Raw genomic sequence first — 20,161 nt, 5'->3', positions numbered from 1 at the left:
TGGCCTGGCCTCACGCCGGGGCCGGAAGAAGTGTGGGCGGCTCTGGCGTCTCGGAACTCTCGGTGCGGCGCGGAAGCGCCGATCGCCTCCAAAGTCGGCAGGGAGTCGGAGATTGGTGTCCCACTGCCGTGTCGTCGGCCTTCAGCTGGTTTCGGGTCTGATTTGCCGGATAATTACACCGGGAAGGGGAGCTCGGAGCAGAGCTCTACCCCGAGGTGGCCATTCACGTCGCGTGCCTAGCCACGCCCCCACAGGCCTCATGATCCATAATGCTAAAGAGTGGACACACTGGCCAGTTTGTCCCTCTAAAATCTGTGCAGTACCCTGTGCAGGTCCTTATTTTGCCATATGATAGTGGGTGGAACTAAGAACTATGTCAAAACAAATGGTGTCCACATAGGTCACAATGTGTGAGCCTGAGCAACGATATTGCTATCATTCCTGTGTGGCTGCCGCAAACTCAAATTACTTTGTCCCAAAGCATTAGCCTGAAACTCCATAAAACACTGGAAGAAACCAGCTTTTAACTGCCTCTCCACTAAAAGCCCAGTAAATGGATGGAAAACATGTAGATGTACTCTCTTCTGATTAAAGAAGTGCTTCGACATTTGAGAAAAATTGGGTTTTTTGTTGGCCCTGGTTTCTCTGAGAGTGAGCACCACCTTGGATAAATACTGGTTCATTGAGACTAGTAGTTTGTACTTCATCAGGGCTTTGAGTTGACACAATGCGTCAGCCCAAAGGTCATTTACCAGGGGCAGGATCTTGCTTGAGGCTCTTCTCCTTGAAGGATTCAATAGTAGCCTGTTTCCCATTCTGAGGGGATGAACAAGACTCCGACCAGAAGGGCAAAGAGTAACAGCCAGTGGAGTGGAGTCTGGATGGAGCACAACTCCTGTAACCGAATCACTCGGGAAGCACAAGGACTATGGAGGTTAGGGTACAGCACAAGGCCTAAGCCGCACTAAGAGCCCATCTTCATGCAGCCATATCCCATGCCCTGCAAGCTCAATTCCAAGTGGATTGTATGCACTGCATTTATTAAGATTAAGCCCAACACCCAGAGCACCCTGGGCACAACAAATTAACCGTCCGGCTTTGGGGCAGGGGGTAGTATAGGCAAATTCTAGACACTTGATTTCTACCCCCCTCCAAAAAAAAAACAAATCACTGATACATTTTTTTTGTGAAGTTAAATTTAGACATTTAGATCAGTGGGCGAACAATATTTAAAACATTTGTTACAAAACGTCTGCTACAGGAATGTAATGATGATGATGTAAAAAAATAAAAATAAAAAAAAGAATGTGTAGCAATGCCGTGTTTGATCAATTATGCGGATTTACACAACAGTAACTCCATCCTTGCCCCCAAAATACACTGTAATATAGAAAGAAAAGTTATGACAATAATTTACTGAATAACCCTAGGAAATGAACCTGGCTGTATCCCTTCTTACAATATACATACATTTCTCTGTACCATATCCGTAGTTACCTTTCAAGTGCTTAGAAGTAATGTTGTCAAACGAAGAGATGTGGTTTTGCGGTTGCCTTCCTTCTTTTTGTTATCAGAGTCTGGTATAACTACATTTTGATCAGAAGCTCTGTTCCGAGGTGGAGTAGGAATCTACCATTACAGGTACACCAAAATGGGGGCGATAACAATCAACGAGTAAGATTATCTCCTTTGGGGGGCAGGGACTCTGGAAGAAAATTGTTAATATCGCACAGGAGGGACACCTGGGTCGGAACATGACTAAGAGACGTTTACGCAATCTTTTTGATGGCCTGGCATGAATGGTGTCATCAAATACGTTGTGAGAGAATGCTGTGCATGTGCAAACAGCAATAATACTAAAATTGCAAGGCAACCCCCCAGTGTTTGCCTTAGTCAAGAAAGCTAACTATTGCTTTCTTATAAGTGGGAGATTTATTCAATCCTTTATTGTAACAAACTAACATACAACTTTTCTTTTTCCAGCCAACTTCAACATTGCAATTATTTTTAGTATGTTGGATCATATTGTCTGAATTTTTTTTTCAAACCAGGAGATTCTGGAATAACTATTTCTGGTTGCCTCCGTGCCACAAGAGGAACTCAGCTTTTTGACCCGCTTGCCTGGGAACATTTTTCATTGGCTGGCTCTGTAAAACCCAAATGGCCATTTGCCAGCAAGATAACAATTATATTTAAATCTAAAACGCTAGATAATAGAAAAAAGATCACAAAGTGTTCACAAAAACAAAGGTTATTAACAAGAGTCTTTCTCAGTGTGCAGTAGAATTTTGTTGGACCGATTTTTAGATTGTGGACTTGCATGCAGATCTGGACGCCAGCTGTCAAATTTGGAGCACAAGCCTTCATCAGCCATGAGAGATACTGCATAAGAACCAGGGACTGTACATAGAACACACAATCCTATATCCACTGGTTTCTAACTTATTTGGATTTCAGATCCACAGGTCACGGCTGACAGAGGTTCTTTTATGTAGGTTTCACCTTAAATTAGCTCCAAAGCAGTCTAATGAAGTATCTAGAACAATACTACAAAATGTTCTTGTTACACACTGGTGCCTCACCTGTATGACATCGAGACTGGCAGCTCCAGCCCGACCTACGTTGATGGTGATTGGTTTGACCAAAGCACTCTTGGCAAAGTTTTGGATCTTCTTGGGCATGGTAGCACTGAAAAGGAGGGTCTGCCTCTGCCCCTGGAGTGGAAAACAAGAGGACATAAGAGATATCAGCAGGGAAGGAGGCAACACATAAGTGAACTTGGCAGAAGTATAAATATCAGTAAGGGAAACGAAAATATTACTTAGGGGATGGGTTATATATTCAATTTGTTTAGAACGCAGGGAACAGTAAACAGTAATACAGGGAATACAGGGTAGTACAGACTTGGAAGGGGGAGATCAAGTAAGATGTAGGTTAAACATTTAAGTGACGGGGAGGAAATACAATGAGCAAAAGCAAGGAAAGCATTACATATTGTAATCTGAGATTGCAACTTGTTCCTGTTGTATCTGTGGACACTGCTCACATATGCTCACATATAGTCTTGGGTCCAGAAACTAGTGAGATGCTTTTTTCAAAGTCTCAGACACGTGTAAGACATAAGAAGAATCACTTATACCTATATTAACCTGCAGCTTACTACACTTCATGATAAAAGTCTACCTCAATTACTTTTTCCTGCGGCATGCAAAGTAACATGTCCAAGTTGTTGTGCTAGACAAAAGGGTGGAAAAAAATAGAAAGGAAATAAACTCACTAAGGTCAGAAAACAAAATCATGAACGATAAATTGGAATCCTTGGAGAATCAAGCAAGGAAAAACAATATCAGGGTCCTAAATGTGCCGGAGAACCAAGAAGGCAAGGATATTAAAACATTTGTAGTGGCACTTCTGGCAGAATATTTCCCATGGGCAGATAAAACGACACTGGAAGAAGACATACAGAGAGTACATAGAGACCCATATGGAAAGAGCAAAGAAAGAAAAACCCCCAGGAAGATCCTAATCAATTTCAAAACGTATTTGCTGAAAGACAGGATCCTGGGAGAAGCTCTCAAAAAAGGAACCTACAACAAGGACAGTTGGACTTTTAAAATAAGATCCGATATGTCAAAAGCATCCCAGACCAGGCAATGGGAATTGGGAAACTTAATGTCAGAACTACAACAACTAGGTGCCACGGTGCAGATGAAATTTCCACTGTTGTTACGTATCATGTGGAGAAACAAAATGAGAAACACGAGAGAGCCAGAAGAGGTGAAAGCCTTGATAGAGCAAATAAAAGATCAAGTGCGTTCAGAGGAACCCCTGAGCTAATGATCTACTGAGCTAAATGAACTTATGTAAAGAAAATAAATACCCTGATGGGAAATCATATGAAATCGTATGTAATCCAAAACATATTTGAGCACAAAAGTAGAAAAAGAAAACAAAGCATGAAGGTGTTTTCAACCAATTAACTTTCTATTTAACTGTATATAGGAAAGAATCACGGGAACGGGAAGCTAAAAGGGTTACGAAGATAACCGAAGGAAAAGAAGATGGAGGCTTCCCCGGGGAGGGCAACTCTAAAGCACAACTAAAAGAACATAAAATCACACGAAAAAGGGTGGGGAGCAAAATAGGGAAAAAAAAACAAAAAATTCCACATCTGCGAAAACTTAGAAATTTAAGACAAATCGGAGTTATATCGTACAAAAAATCACAACAAATAAATAAAATAAATGGGGAGTGCGAGTAGAGGAGTAAAAATCTTATCTTGGAACGTAAATGGCATGAGGACAAAAAGTAGGAGAAACAAAATTTTGGAATACATTAGAACCGAAAAAAGTGAGATAATAATACTACAAGAAACTCATCTCTTAAAAGAAGAATGGGATCAAATAATCAAGAACTTAGGGTGGGTAGACACACTTGTATGCACTACACAACAGGGTAACATTAAGGGAATCGCGATAATATTTAAAAAATCCCTAAAAGCAACTGTAACTTCCTTAGAAGTAGACAGTAAAGGTAGATGGGCCATAGCTAGCATTAAAATAGGAAACTCTCCCTTCACCATTGCAGGTTACTATGGGCCCAACTTGGATGATGCCGATCCTTTGCGAAATTTATACTCGCAGTTGTTACTAGCCACCTCTCCCATAATACTGGGAGGTGACTTCAATCTAGTGCTAGATCTAAAAGTAGACAGATCACCACCAGGGAGACAGTCTAATTTGAAAAAAATGAGAGAATGGATAGGGATCTACAAAAGAGATCTCGACCTAGTAGACATTTGGAAAATTAAAGGAGATAAAACCCACCCTTTCACCCTGCATAATAAAAAACTGGGGCATAAATCTAGGATCGATTACTTTTTGATCAGTAATGAATTAACAAAGAAGGTAGATAAAGTATCCTACCTACCAGCTCATTTGTCAGATCATTTGGCAGTACAATTAGCATTACAAGTCATAGTGAAAATAACGGAAAGTAGATTCACAGTCGAGAAAGCCTTGCTACAAGACGATCAGTTAAGAAGAGAACTGAAGAGTGAAACAAATCATTTTTTTTAATTAAACGCCTCAGGTACCACAGAACAAATAACTTGGGACACCTTTAAAGCCGTTATAAGGGGCAAACTTCTGAGTCTAGGGGCTCGTAAAAACAAGCAATTAAAACAAGAGATCTCAGATTTAGAAAGTACTATTAACTCCTTAGACATCGCTCTTTCTATGGAACAAGAGGAGGTACAGAAACTAGAACTTTTTTTAAAAAAAACAGAGGCAAAAGATAAAATTGATCACATCTTGGAAGAAAGATTGAAAAAAAATGGGACTCCAGCAAACTAGCAAGGCATGAATATGGCGAAGGTTGTGGTAAATGGCTGGCATGGAAACTTAAAACGGACTTGGCAAGAAATAAAGTGGGAAGCATAATTCCGGACGATCAAACTGTTCCAAACTCTGACGAAAATATCATCAGGCAAGAATTTTGGAAATTCTCTAAAGAGCTTTATACGGAGGATATAAATCCATCAGATGAAAAGATGAACTCCTACTTGGAAGATGCAGCGCTTTTAAAACTAACAGAAGATGAAAGAGAAGGTCTGGAAAAAGAAGTCCTCGAAGACGAAGTGGCGGAGGCCATTAAAAGCCTGAAAAAAGGAAAAGCAGAAGGGCCTGATGCATTACCGAATGAACTATACATGATACTAAATGACTCTATACGTCCTCATCTGACCAAATTAATCAATACAATTCTTATACATCATAAAGCTATACCTGACTCCTGGAACGACGCCATAATTACAATCATCCTGAAACCCGGAAAGAACCCTGCCAAATGCGAGTCGTATCGTCCGATATCATTGCTGAACGCTGACTATAAAATATTTGCAAAAATATTGGCAGCTCGGTTAGGGAAAGTATTGTCAAAATTGCTACATCAGGATCAAAAAGGGTTCATCAAAGGGAGAAACCTACATGAAGTCACTCATGAATTACTAACTGCAATAGATATCGCAACACATGAGAAAACTCCTCTCACCATACTCACCGTTGATGCCGCCAAGGCTTTCGATAGGGTCAACTGGGCCTTCCTTGAGAAAGTTATGGGTAACAACAACATAGGATCAAACTTTATACATATGATAAAGCAAATTTATAAGGATCCAAGATCTAAGGTTCTAATAAATGGTAATCTCACAGAAAATATAAAGATAAGCAGAGGAAGGAGGCAGGGTTGTCCCCTTTCTCCTTTGTTATTCAATTTATACATTGAACCACTAGCGAATAAACTAAGAAATAACAAAAACATCACTCCGTTTAAACACCGCACATGGGAGAAGAAAATCGCACTATATGCGGATGACTTAATGATCTTTACAGATGACTACTTAAGAGCCAAGGATTCAATCGGGAAAACTATTGAAACATTTGGGAAAGTCTCAGGATACCTTGTAAATCAAACGAAAACGGAGATCATGACATGGAATACTTCCTTTCAAAGTAACAGCATAAAAAAAGAAATCAGATATCTAGGAATCCTAGTGAATAACGATATAGGGAAGATTCCACAGCGCAATCTGAACAAGGTAGCCGGAGATGTAAGAAAATTGCTTGAGGCTTGGGCCTCTTTACCATTAAGTTTGATAGGGAGGTCAAATATAGTCAAGATGACCATCTTACCAAAGTTTACTTTCCTATTTAACGCAATACCATTAGAATTTGGAAAAACTGAGCTAGCACGAGCACAGAGAGACATCACAAGCTTCATATGGGCCGCTAAAAGCACGAGGATTGCTTGGAAAAAAATCAGGAGGAGGAAGAAAGATGGAGGGCTAGCCAGCCCAGACCTGGTGGAGTACTGCAGAGCTTTCCAATTCAAGAATATCAGAGTACTACTAAAAAGCCATGACTATTATCCAACCTACTTACAAGCAATCACAAAATCAGATGATCATGTACTGTTTAAATTTGGACACCCTAAGTACTTCAAAAAAATAAAACTTAAGACACTAAGGGATGCAGCAAAGTTGTGGGCACAAATAAGAGGTATTTTGAAAATATCGTACTACAGCAAATGGGCCCCCATCTGGGACTCGCCTGGAACCCCAGATTGCTTCAAAGACATACTTGCACTTCCAATAAAGAGAGCCAACGTAAAGTACTGGGGGCAAATACTAAACGGACCCAATCTGAAAACATGGTCAGAGCTTCAAGAGTTGACAAACCATACACTATCCAAATTCAAATTCTATCAAATTTCAAGTTGGTTCAAGACTTTACCCGGTGTAAACAAAGGTATTGACAAAGTAGAAAACGATATGGTTAAAACAATACGAATACCAAAAGAAGTAGCAAAATGGTACTGGGCTCTGATAATGGCCAACGACATAAACCTCAACATAGAAACACAAATATGGGGGAAAGACATATTAACAGCAGATCTTGATCTAATCTGGGAAAAATCTGTGGCAAAGTGTTGGTCAACTCTGAAATCCGCGGCCTTGAAAAGGAACCATCTGTACACAATTCACCGGGCATACTGGACACCAAGAAAGCTCTCCAAATTTAAAAATGCAGGAATGAAGAAATGCCCAAAATGCGGAGAGGAAAGAGCAGACGACATCCACATGTTCAAAACCTGCCCCCGACTGAAAGAATTTCGGGACCAAGTTGGTAAGACCCTGAGCACTATCCTGTCCAAGCAACTAACTGTAAGTACAATTCTAACACTTTTTGGGATTGTAGACCCAGGAAATGGAGGGGGGCTCACTAAAGGGCAAGAAAACCTCCTTTTTGTATTAATAGTTCTTGCAAGGAGGGAAATTTGTATTAAATGGATAGGATCTTCTAGCCCAACCCATGCAGATTGGTTGAACTCGGCCATAAGAATTAAACAAACTAGACAGAATAGGAAATGCAAGTAAGAGATTTAAATTCTGGGAAAGTTTTGAAAGTTTCTTAAACCCCAAATAAGATCTAAATGTAAGTCCTGTGATTAATGTGATACTTCTTCTGGTGGACAAGTATGATACTTGTCGAGTAGTCAAGATGACTAGCTCCCCCCGATCCAAATCAGAAGTAATGGTATGTAACGGGTAAAGGAAACTCCTCAAAAAACAACAAACAGGAGGAAGATAAATACTCCCCAGACAAGAGAGACCGAGGGGCAGTGTCGGAAAAGAACCAGAGGCAGACACCTGATACTCCGTACTCATACAGATATCGCAAGAGGAGGACAAAAAAAAAGTAACATGTCCTTTTGAAAGTTTGAATACAGTGCTATTTAATAGTCTCTGTGTCTTCTTCCTGGGGAGTGGGGAGGGTCACATCTGAATCTACTTTAAGAGCAAGCTCCAAAAAATTACCGAAAGTAAAGTTTTCCATTTGTAAATGTGTTCTATTGTTGATTCACATTCTGCGTATCGTCATGATGATGGTTAAAAAACCAAAAAGGCAATTTAAAAAAATTCACTCTTAATTTTAAAACAAAATTAAAATATGTCACAGCTACAAAGTATATGAGATAACAGATTTCATAAATTCCATAATTAGCAATGTTGTATAGTGACACTTTTGGCTTTCAAACCAGGTTTTAACATTTTAATTTTGCGCCCAGGCCAGGACAATAAACTTTAAACATATTGGGTTGCACAACCCAGCCCAGCAGCCAGCTAAGTAGATTATATTCATAAGAAATACCATAAAAGGGTCTACCCAGCCGCTCAAGCTGCCAACTTACTGAAAACCCTAAACCGTGCGTGTGTCTTTCTCTCTCACACATCTCTTCAACTACCACACTGCTCAGCACTGCGTTCCATTACACAATAATCCCGCACCTCGATGGTCATCATGTTCGATATGGAAAAACTTCCCACATGGGATCCAAAAGACAGCATTCTTCCAACCACACATCCTACAATCTGTAGCAAGTGCTTTAGTGTCCCACACACAGGAGCAGCAAGTGCTAAATAAATGCTGCAATACTATACAATAATATTCCAAAGTATTAGCAAGAACAAATCTATAAAGATCATCCATATTCCAATTATTCAAGTACCATAAATCTACGAAGACCATGCAATTATTCTGAAAACAACAAAGAATACTACCATGGGGGAAAAATCTATATAAAAAAAGCACATTCTTGTATAATCTGATCACTACAAATTTAACATTGGGCATCGTCAATGGCCAACACAGAATGGGTATCTACAGGACAGAAAACAGAAAGTGTGCAATCAGTTCTTTGATATCAATAAAGAAATCTAAGGACCCACTGGGAGTAGAAATTTGCACCCAATTTCTTAGTCACAGATGCAACTGGATGGATTCCCTAGAAGAATTTGGAAAACAGTGGCCTGCTTTTCCTGGAAACAACCCATTTTAGGTAGGCTTCATGAGTCAGTAACTTGTAATCTAAAGAAATTATTCAATTAAGAAGCTATTATCAATCATAAAGCAGACAACATCTGTGCCAGCAGTGATATCGAAATGCTTACTTACCTGTAGGAGACAATTTGCAGCCTGCCACCATTTGGTGGTATGCCAATCCGTTTGTGATGTCAGACATGCGCCCCAGACGTTCCTGTAGATGGACACCGTCTTCATATTTATTTCTCCTTGGTGACTTGTTGTTTGAACAACTTCTTCCCTTTGGCTTGACCTGTTCTCATTCAAGGGAGGCAGGCAGGCCGCATTTGAATCCAGAAAATCTTCAAGTTGCAAACCTACTCATAAAGGTAAGTAATCATTTCGTTTTGCAGAATGAATCTTTTCTGTATTCACATGATGTTCATTGGTTTTATAGCTCAACTCCCCTCCCCCACCGGGGTAGGTGGGTTGAAATGAGTGTGTGTTGGCAAGCTGGTGCTTTATAACTTTCTGTCACACCTGTGCCTCTCCCCTGGCCTGAATATTTACTCAACAGTGTTTTGTGAAAGTATGTTAGGGGGACCATGTTGTTGCTTTGCCTATGCCCTGCATAAATATGTTTGCCAGGAAGGCAAGTGTTGCCTTTTTTTCCCTGTGAAAGGGGCCAGTGGCTCCTCCTCTAAAGTTACTCCGGCTCTTTGTCTATCCATTTTGTCATGGTTCTGAACGACCGAGTAAAAACATGGTAGCTAGAGTGAAAAAGAAAGAATTGCATTCCCTTCCTGATTGGTTTTGTGTCTTGTAAGTAGAAAATCGTCACCCTCCTTACATCCAAGATGTGCTGATTTGTTCTCATAACCACTGCCCATGTGTACATGAAAGTAGGGCTCCTCTGTAGAGCATGTAGCTCACTGAATCTACGTAGTGAGGTGACTGCCAATAGAAATATGGTTTCTAGTATCAAATACTTAAGCTAGCTCTGCCTTATGTAGGGGTTCAAAGGGTTCTTCCATCCCCTGGCTGAGGACCAAGTTGAGGTCTGATACTGCCCGTGGTGGAGCTCCCCTCAGCAAGATAATTTTGGAAAATATTGATTCAAATGGTGGATCTTACACTATGTATTTACTACAAATTATTGAAAAAAGGGGATCCAAATATAGCATTTTAAAGTACAAGTGTGAACAAAACATTAGAAATAAGACAAAAATGTGCCCAATTCAGCATAGATTTGCTTTTGGGTGCCCATCCACCTCCCGCTTGTTGCCCCGCTAAACTCCGTTGCACGGATCCCCTCCTCCCACGGCTCTGCTTTTGACATTCTTTTGGTGCAGTTTTATATAGCACCAACGCCACCAGTGCATGCCACCTCCACCGACTGCAGCTGGTGCAGAATCATGCTGCCCGCCTGATTTTCCGCCAGCCTAAACATCAGCACGTCACTCCCCTCCTCCGTAGTCTGCACGGGCTCCCTGTCTCCAAACGCTGCACCTTCAAACTGGCATCCTCAACTTTCAAGGCCCTTTCGGATGCAGCCCCCGCGTTCATCTCTTCGGTCTTGACTCGCCACATTCCTCCTAGAGCTCTTCGCTCAGCATCTCTCAATCTCCTTGTGGTCCCCAAATTCAAACGGAAAAAGCACGGTGGTTTGAGCTTCTCTGTTCTGGCCCCCTCCACTTGGAACTCCCTGCCACCCTCACTTCGTCTATGCCCCAATTATGACAGCTTTCGCAGACTATTAAAAACCCTGCTCTTCCAATCCGCCTACGAATAACTCCCTCGCCCTGGATCACTGTACCTGTCAATGAGCGCCATGAAACCGTTGGTGAAAGTGCGCGGTATAAATAATTTTTAACGTAACGTAACGCTTTACATTAGCACCAGTTTGTTTACAGAAGGACACATTCATTTTTGTAGGCACAGGAAGATTAACTGATTTGCCCAGAGTCAAGGATGTTAGGCCGATGCCGAAAGTCGAAACTGGTTTCCCAATGCCATAGTCGGCAGCTGTGGCCCTTGCACCACATCCTCTCCCAAAATGACACCACATTGTCTCTCTAGCCTCAGTTCCACTTTTTGTGATTATCGCCAAATCACTTAATCTCCCTCCTGGCAGCCTGCAATTGCTGTCGGTTGCCCGTCCACCTCTCGTCAGTTGCTGCTTGCCCTGCCGAACTCCGTTGCACAGATCCCCTCCGACTCTGCCTTTCACATTATTTTGGGGCTTTTTTATATTGTACCAACACCACCCAAAGGTATTGCAGCGCTTTACATTAGCACCAGTTACTTTACATAAGAACACATTAATTTTTGTAGGCACAGCAAGATTAAGTCATGTGGAGCGGACGCTGAAACTCGAACCCTGTTTACCAGCTTCTTCATAGTCGGCAGCTCTGGCCCTTACACCACATCCTCTCCTGTAAGAACGCCATCTCATCTCCCTAGCCTCTGCCTCAGTTCCACCTTTTTATGATTAATATCCCGGTTTCTAAACACAACAAACATTGGCAAAGCCAGTAGGTGAAGGAGCCTGAGGGCCTGGCCAGCGTGCCAGGTTCTACAGTAACACGTGCTAGATGCCATGTGTGCGGCTACTATAGGACTGTGAATGAGAGGGCTTCATGCAAGGGAAAGCAGGATAAACCACAACAGGCCAAAACAAAACTTGACACAAACCTCACTCACCCACATACTTAAACTCTCAGGCCTGGTGACTGGACTGCAGTGGCACAAACTATTAACCCACACTGTTGAAAACCTGGATGTAACCTGCTAAACTCTATTCTCTGGAGTAACACTGCACCCACCAATGTGTCGTCACTGCCCTGATTTATCCTCCAGGTCGAGGAAAATCTCACCCAGCCAACGCATGCGCAGGGCCAAGGGCCATCCTCCCCCACTCCCTAAAAACAACCTACAGAATTACACATCTTTGTCACCGAGCAGCAAGCACAGTTTATTGCTGGCTACTCAGTGTTTCTTCTCACCCTCTAGTTACTCCCCAGGATAGCAGGATGACACCCATCTCACCCATCTCACCCCTTAACACCAGCCACCTTTATGAGCTATTGTTTAACCCATATACATTGGGGACTTGTGTTTCTTGAAAACAGTCTATCGAGAGGGCATTCCCTCTTGACTGATGGTGCAGATACCTGGACGCAAAGTGTTGGCAGTTTGAATTTTCCTGTGTTGCCAATAGATTCATCATTGGTGCACCCCACCATGAAATAATCTGTGTAGACCTTCATCTTTTTGTCCCTCTTCTTGCGAGCAGTTTCCTTGCCAGCTTACCTTGTTTGCCTCCACATTTAGTACTCCTGCCAGGTGTATTGCCACTAGGTCTATGTGTCTTTGAATAGCCATTGACAGATATACTGTGCCAAATTGAAGAGCACAGGCAATTTTGTCCCCACTGCTTGTTGAGGTAGAACATCGTGGTCTGGCCTTTCTGCCCCTGGACGTTCTCCCCTTTGTGTGTGTAGAAGGCCTTGAGCATTTGGAAAAGAGTCTTTAGTTCCAATACATGTAGGTGTTTTACTGCTTCAGTAGGGTCCTCACTGTCAGAGACTTTCCCTTCTGGTAGAGGCGAGCTTGAGCGTACAATGGCAGGGGTCTTTTGTAAATAGGTGTTGCCTTTGTCTCCATGGAGTTTATCCCGTTTACCGCGGCCGTTATTTCGGCGCTGTGTGGGCATTCTAAGGAGTGGGCGGGGCCGCGTTGGCCGTACGCAGCACCAGCCAGGTAGTGCTTGCGGTGGCCAACGGCCGACGGGAGCACGGAAGGGGTTAATGCTGCCCCCAAAACCTCCTCTCCTGTTCTGGTGTTGGAGATGATTTCCTCATATTGATGCAGATCACCAGCCTGTGAAGCACAAACAAAACTGTTTAAATGTCCATCTTTAGAGATCTTGCTTTTTCTAGACATTCGTCTTGGTAGGGATAAGTATCGATCGTTCCCCATCATAAGTTGTGTGGCCACCCCTGCCATGCACTTTGCGAATAGCCTGGGAGCGGATTCTATCCCAAAGGATAAAACGTTGAATTGGCTACTATTTTCACAACCTGTAGGAATTGGCCTGACCCTCATTGAAACAAGTTTATGGCATCAGTCAGAGAGTGATAAAGCGATCAATCGGATACAGGTTATGCAGTCTCTTGCACCCACCTCACACTACCTGTCTATCAACATTGACCGTGCAATAAATGTGAATGGGCGTAATGCCCATAACTTCATCTCTGGTGTGAATGGAGCCCTACACAAAACACATCTGATCATCCTGTCCCACGTTCTTCATACCAGTTTGACCACATATGGTAACAAGGCTGGATTCCTTGTGCCCATCATTAATAGTTGTGCCGGGGGGCATGGCCAAGTCGAGCAACAAGATGGCTGCCTAATCTATCGGCTCCACCGACGAGCACGAAATCCGTCCATTATCCGTTCAAAGTGCCTAAACTGGGACTTCCACATCAGAATCTGCAATCGGAAGGGATATGGAACGGACCAATATCTTGTGGCCAGAAAGGCGATACGGAACCCAAGTGGCATGATCTGCGCCATCGGGCCGGAGTGGGTCGAAGGAGCGGACACGCGACCGGCTGGCCGGGTGTATCGCCGGCAGTGTACTCCCTCCGTAATCACTGCCTTGGGCGGCTGATTGTTGGGCGATTGCGGACGGCACCCCACCGAGTCAGGCGGAGGGAACCGGGCCACGGCCACCACCATCCGTGGGCCGCACTAGGCTGTGAGCGCGCCAATGATGATCCGAGGCAGGGAAGGCCAGTGAGCTGAGCAAGGAGCCAAGTGGCTGGTTGGTACATCCTTGCAGAATCGGCATCTATGCTAAGATCGGCCTCCACCGCAGCAGAAAGACCTCGTGGAGTGGCTGAGGTGAGGTGGATGCCCGCGCCGGCCGGGAGAGAGGTGCAGAGCCGGGCTGCCAATTGAACCCCGTGTGGACACTCCCTCCACTGACGCTGACTCTGGTGCACAGCCTAGGCGTGCACCTGGGGCGGCTTTGGCACGCAGTTGATCACACCCTGGTGTAAGGCGGGTGGAATCAGAGGCCACACTTCGGCCATTAACAAACGGTATTGCACATGAGGGTGGATATTGGTGCCCCACTGCTAGCCGCTACTCATTGCACTCTGTACCAGCCGCAAGTAAGCCCTGAATACATCATGGCAGGAGGCTGCATCTCAAAGGCAGCCCTCCAGGCCAAATTGACGAAATACGCTTGGGAGAGGGGTCCCCAAAGGAGGGTTAACTACATCTGACAAATCTGAGTCCTATGGGAAAAAAAGGAACCAACGTTGCAGGATATTCGTGAAGCCATAACCACCGTCCGCACGTCCTTGGAGTCGCGTATTGACACTGTGTCCACAGAAGTGTCTCTTATCAGAGAAGATGTGCACTCAATGAACTCACGATTAAAAGATGATGAAATCAAGGTGACCTCCATGGTTGAAGACACGTCAGAGTTGCAGAGAAAGATGGATCATCTGCAGAAGCACGCTACGAAACTGGAAGCGCAGCTGGACGACTATGAAGGGCGCTCCAGGTGCAACAACGTCTGCATAATTGGGGTGCCAGAACGTGCGGAAGGGCCATCTGCGGACCTTTTTGTAGAAGATCTGGTCACTACTTACCTCAAGCCACGAGGCCTCTCCAACTTCTTCTCAGTGGAGTGAGCACACCGGGCTCCAGGAAGGCGACCGAAGACTGGAGGCCCCCCAACAACCAGTTCTTGCCAGGATCTTCAATTTCCATGACAGAGATGTCATCCTGCAGTGTGCCCGCTCCGCCCCACCAGTGGAATTCCAAAACAGTTGCATCACTTTCTTCCTGGGCTTTACCCTCAAGGTGCAACAACAATGATGAATCTTCCTGGAAGTGAAGAAGGTGCTCCGTGACAAGGACTTGAAATATGCTATGATGTACCCGGCTAAGTTGAGGGTGGAACAGGAGGTGAAATCCTGGTTCTTCACCACCCCGGAGGAGACATGGGACTGGCTCGAGGGATGGCGCATGGTGGGCCTCCGCAATAACCATGCTCGGGGTGTGAGGATGGACGGTGATGCCCGAGCTTCTGGTAGTGGCTCGCCACAGCGAGACTTGAATGAGGAGGCGGGTGGTGCCGAATAACTGGTCTGTATGTTTTCCCTTTGGGAGGTGGAATGTTTTCAGGAGGACGGAGGGCGGTGGAGATGCAGTTGTCCCCGACAAATGCGTCAGACTTTTGTTGTCCTGAGTTAGAAGTCATAGATGACTTTGATGAACTGATCTCCTCAAACTTTGCTTGTTCCCCTGCTAACCGAGTGGGCGACGAGGGGTGAATCTGCTAATGCTCTTAGTGTAAACATTTTAGGCTATTAATCAGACCCTCCAGGATATCGCGATTTCGCGATTTGCCGTGAAATCGGCACTTTTTTTAAAATGACGCGATTTTTACAAAAATGCCCGCGAAATCGGCATTTTTGTAGAAATCGCGGCATTTTTCGCTATATCCTGGGGGGTCTGCTTTACCCAAAGACATGCACCGGTTGCCCCACACCTGTAGATGATCTACAGACACTGGGGTCAGAGGGTTAAAGCAGCTCGACTGCAGCTGGCAGTGTGAAGGTCTAGGCTCTTTGTCATTCAGAGCTGCCCGGGACTGCGCTCGTTCGCACCTCTTCCTGGCCCACAAGAATGACAATGGGAGCCCTCACCTTGCACATCAACAGGAGGGGAGGGGGGGGATGGGTTGTTGTCACAGAGGATGGAGCAGGAATCGGACAGAGCAGTTCTCCTTGGAGTGTAATGTGAAAGGGTTTGCAGTGACAGGAATAGGAACTTCGAGTCTTAGGCCTGTGAGAAGGCTCATTTACTGACCTGGCAAATTTAAACACAGTCAGCAAGTCAATTTGGGAAAGAAACGGAGAACAATTTAAATTGAAAACAAAAGACACGCTACCTTAAATCTGTGAATATATTTTTTTTTAACTCGAATCTTGCATTGCTGAGAGATTATCTGCAGCATGCACACCCGGAACTGTCTATGTGCTTGCACTTCTACTCTAATGTGAATTGTATTAGCAAAATGTCTGACCTTGCTTTAAAGATGTTGCACTAAGTGTTCCATCCATGTACGATTTTTAGCATTGGATCGTAGCAAGCTTCTCCTTAAAGCTGAAGTTTAGTGCAAAAACGCTGGGCTCTCTATGAGCATACTATGAAATCATGGTTTTATTCTATAGATTAAAGAATTAGCAGAGTATCAATTTTCCTATTTAAAAAAGGACTACAGGCCATAGAAGGCAAACAAGCAATGGCACCTTTCTGTACTCCAGGATATGGGTTGAATGGATGAATGAAAGATTGAATAAATGGATAATGAGAGAGGATGGATGGATTGATGAGAGGGGAAGGATGGAGAGAAAATGTAAATAGCTGGATGTATGGGTGGAAGGGTAGCTGGATGATGGATGAGGGGAAAGATGGATGAGGGGAAGGATGGATGATGGAGGGGAAGGATGGATGATGGATGAAAGGAAGGATGGATGAGGGGAAGGATGGATGAGGGGAAGGATGGATGAGGGGAAGGATGGATGGATGAAGGGAAGGATGGATGAGAGGAAGGATGGATGGATGAGGGGATGGATAGAGGGGAAGGATGGATGGATGGATGGGTGGTTGAAAGGATGGATGGATGATGAGGGGAAGGATGGATGATGAGGGGAAGGATGGATGGATGATGAGGGGATGGATGGATGTTTGATGAGGGGGTGGGTGAAAGGATGGATGATGAGGGGAAGGGTGGATGGATGGATGGATGATGAGGGAATGGATGGATGATGAGGGGGTGGGTGAAAGGATGGATGGATGATGAGGGGAAGGATGGATGGATGATGAGGGGAAGGATGGATGGATGAAGAGTGGGTGGGTAGATGGATGGAACGGGCATCCGGTGGGATATCAGGTTGTGTTCAAAATACACTGTACTATTTAACGTGCTTACTAATAAAAGGGGCGATAGGTATAGCCATCATTAGTGCAGCAGGTACAGTGGCACCAAGCGCAAAAAAGCAGCGCAAGGGGCTTGTAAATCTGCCCCAAAGTGTCTACATTGTAAAGAAACCAAATATACATAGCTTCATGTTGTTAAATAACTAAAAAAAATAAGATATATGTGTTTGTTGTAGGAAAAATGGCCACATAAAATGCCGCAAAATTGCCGCAAAATTTCCATATTTGTGCCGCTAAATTTCCATTTTTGTGCCGCTAAATTTGCTATTCCATGCCGCTATATCCTGGGGGGTCTGATTAATGTTAATATTAGTAAAACAAAACTTCTCAGAGACGGGTGCTCGGTTCGGCTGCACAAACCCGTAAGTTCTTGGAAGGGTGGTCAATGGGCACTCTGCTAGTTTGGGGGGGCGGGAGGTTTTGTTACCGCCGAGCAGGGAGGCAGGGTGGGGGGGGGTTGGGGGAATCTACGTTGGGACTGGGGGTGGGTAGGATGGGATTGCAGTTGTGTGTTGATTTTAGTATTGTTTTTGTTTAGGCATGTCATCTTCGATGGGTCTCGAAAGCAAATTGCGACAGATGCGGCTTTGTAATGTTCTCATTGGCTTCAGTGCTTAGGAAAGCAATGACATCCTTTCTCATTTCCCCCTTGATATGCTCCTCACTGGGGTACCTTACACCTTTGACACCGAGAGATGGGTACACCATGCATAGACAAAAACTTAACCTGTTATCCTGGAATGTAAATGGGCTGGGAGACAAAATCAAGAGAGGCGTGGTTCTCCAGTTCCTGAAACGGCACTCACCTGATGTCGTTCTTCTGCAGGAGACCAACCTGGTGGGTAATTGTTGTAAGGCCCTGTCTTGGTGGGGATTCCAGATGGCCGCTGACAATGCTTTTGGTTCTGGTTCCCTGGGGGTGGACATTTTAGTTCGTAAGTCCTTCCCATTGACTGTCAACGTGGTCCGAACGGACCCCCTGGGTAGGTTTGTGGCGGTGTCCGGGGCTTGGGAGGGGGCTGCCCTCAACCTGGTATCAGTGTACATTCCGCCAGGCCTACACTCACAGGCCTTTATCGACCTTGGTGATCTTCTCCTGAATCTACCGGACGGGTGATTATTGATTGGGGGGGGATTTTAATTCCATCATTTCTGATTCCCTGGATCACCTGCCCCAAAAGGATCTGCTGATCTCACTCAAATCCATACATCGTTTTTTTGGGGGCTATGGGCCTGGTAGTGTCTTGAGGTACCTTCACCCCAGTGAGCTCCAATATACACATCTCTCGGGCCCCATCGCTGCATGTCACGTATAGACTATATACTCACACTCACAAAGCAGATCCACAATGTAAAAAATATTCAACATGTGGCTAGGGGGATTTCGGATCACTCGCCTGTGCTGTGCAGGGTGGAAGTGGGGGAACCCACGGTTGGCCGTCTGGCACCGCTTAACCCATGGTATCTCACTATCCTCTCTGTCAGGGATAAAGTGCTGAGCGAATCTGACCTTGATTTTCAGGTAAACATGGGTTCGGTCAGTTCATCTGTCTCGCTTTGGAAAGCCTATAGAACTGTTATTCGAGGAGGTTGTGTTGGGACAGATTGCTGGACAACGCAAGGAAAATACAGCGGATCTGGTGCGTTTAAAGGGTGAGGTCCTGGTATTGGAAAGCGCAGTCCTAATGGGTTACTCAGAGGAAATGCGTCAAAAGCTCGGCATTAAGACATAAGAATTCTCTGACTTAGCCACTGTTGCGGCTAAAGCACAATATAGGGCTACACTTAGCAGGATAAATGATGTAGGAAATAAGGCAGGCAAGCTGCTGGCATGGCTGGACCGCAGAGATGGGGCAAGGCGCATAGTGGTTGAAATTGCCACTGACCAGCATTCCTGTATTACCGCTCCGCAAGACACTGCAGATGCGTTTGGAAGACACTACCACTCCCTGTATACTTCCCTCACGACCTATTCAGAGGATGGGGCTTCATCTCTCCTACGAGATATTCATATGCCAGCTCTTACTGCAGAGGTCAGCTCCGATCTATAACGAGACCTCACAGTAACTGAAGTGGAGAAGGCCATCCATGACCCACGCGGGTGGAAAGCATTGGGTTCCAATGGGATCCCCATAGAATTATTTAAGCGACGGCGAACATGACTGCCCCTTATCTCACAGATATGTACCAAGAGATTAAAGAGATTGGAATTCTTCCAGAGGACCAGAGACTGGCTACCATCATTGTCATCCACAAACCGGGCAATCCCACAGATCTGTGTTCTTCATATAGGCCCATCTCGCTATTCAATTGCGAGGCCAAGATACCCGCAAAGGTCCTTGCCACTCGTCTGTTGCAGGTACTTCCCACCCTGAACCACATGAATCAGTCTGGGTTTATGTCGGCAAGGGTCACATCTCTTAATCCCCGCCGACTACACAGTGTACTCTGCAGGGCAGATACGATTAGAGAGGACGGTGTGGTGGTGTCCCTAGACGCCCCTTCAGCACTATTTAATGGCCATACATGTTTGCTGTACTCAACAAGCTAGGATTTGGCCCGGAATTTACTAAATGGGTGCATCTTCTATATTTCCAACCATTGGAAAAGGTGGCCTTCAACAATCGGAAACCCCTCGTCTTTTCTCTGGGTAGGGGCACCAGACAGGGCTGTCCCCTATCACCGCTCCTCTTCGCCTTAGCCTTGGAGCCCCTGGTGGCGTGGATCCGTCAAGACCCTGAAATAAGGGGCCTGAGATGGACTCATGGCTG

The 20,161-nt window shown here is 44.7% G+C and overlaps 1 protein-coding gene across 1 annotated transcript in view; it reads right to left on the bottom strand.

Annotated features, from left to right (window-relative positions):
* The window catches only part of DDX41 (DEAD-box helicase 41), a 168,681-nt gene that overhangs the window by 33,982 nt on the left and 114,538 nt on the right, over nt 1–20,161 (bottom strand). The window contains exon 11 of the mRNA XM_086931792.1: nt 2,583–2,714. Coding sequence (XP_086787918.1) covers nt 2,583–2,714 — 132 coding nt within the window. The remainder of the gene's footprint in view (nt 1–2,582; nt 2,715–20,161) is intronic.

The sequence above is a fragment of the Lissotriton vulgaris genome, chromosome 7 (genome assembly GCF_964263255.1).
Source record: "Lissotriton vulgaris chromosome 7, aLisVul1.2, whole genome shotgun sequence".
Lineage (NCBI taxonomy): Eukaryota > Metazoa > Chordata > Amphibia > Caudata > Salamandridae > Lissotriton > Lissotriton vulgaris.
The sequence above is the reverse complement of the archived record's forward strand: the minus strand, read 5'-3'. Positions and strand labels throughout refer to the sequence as shown.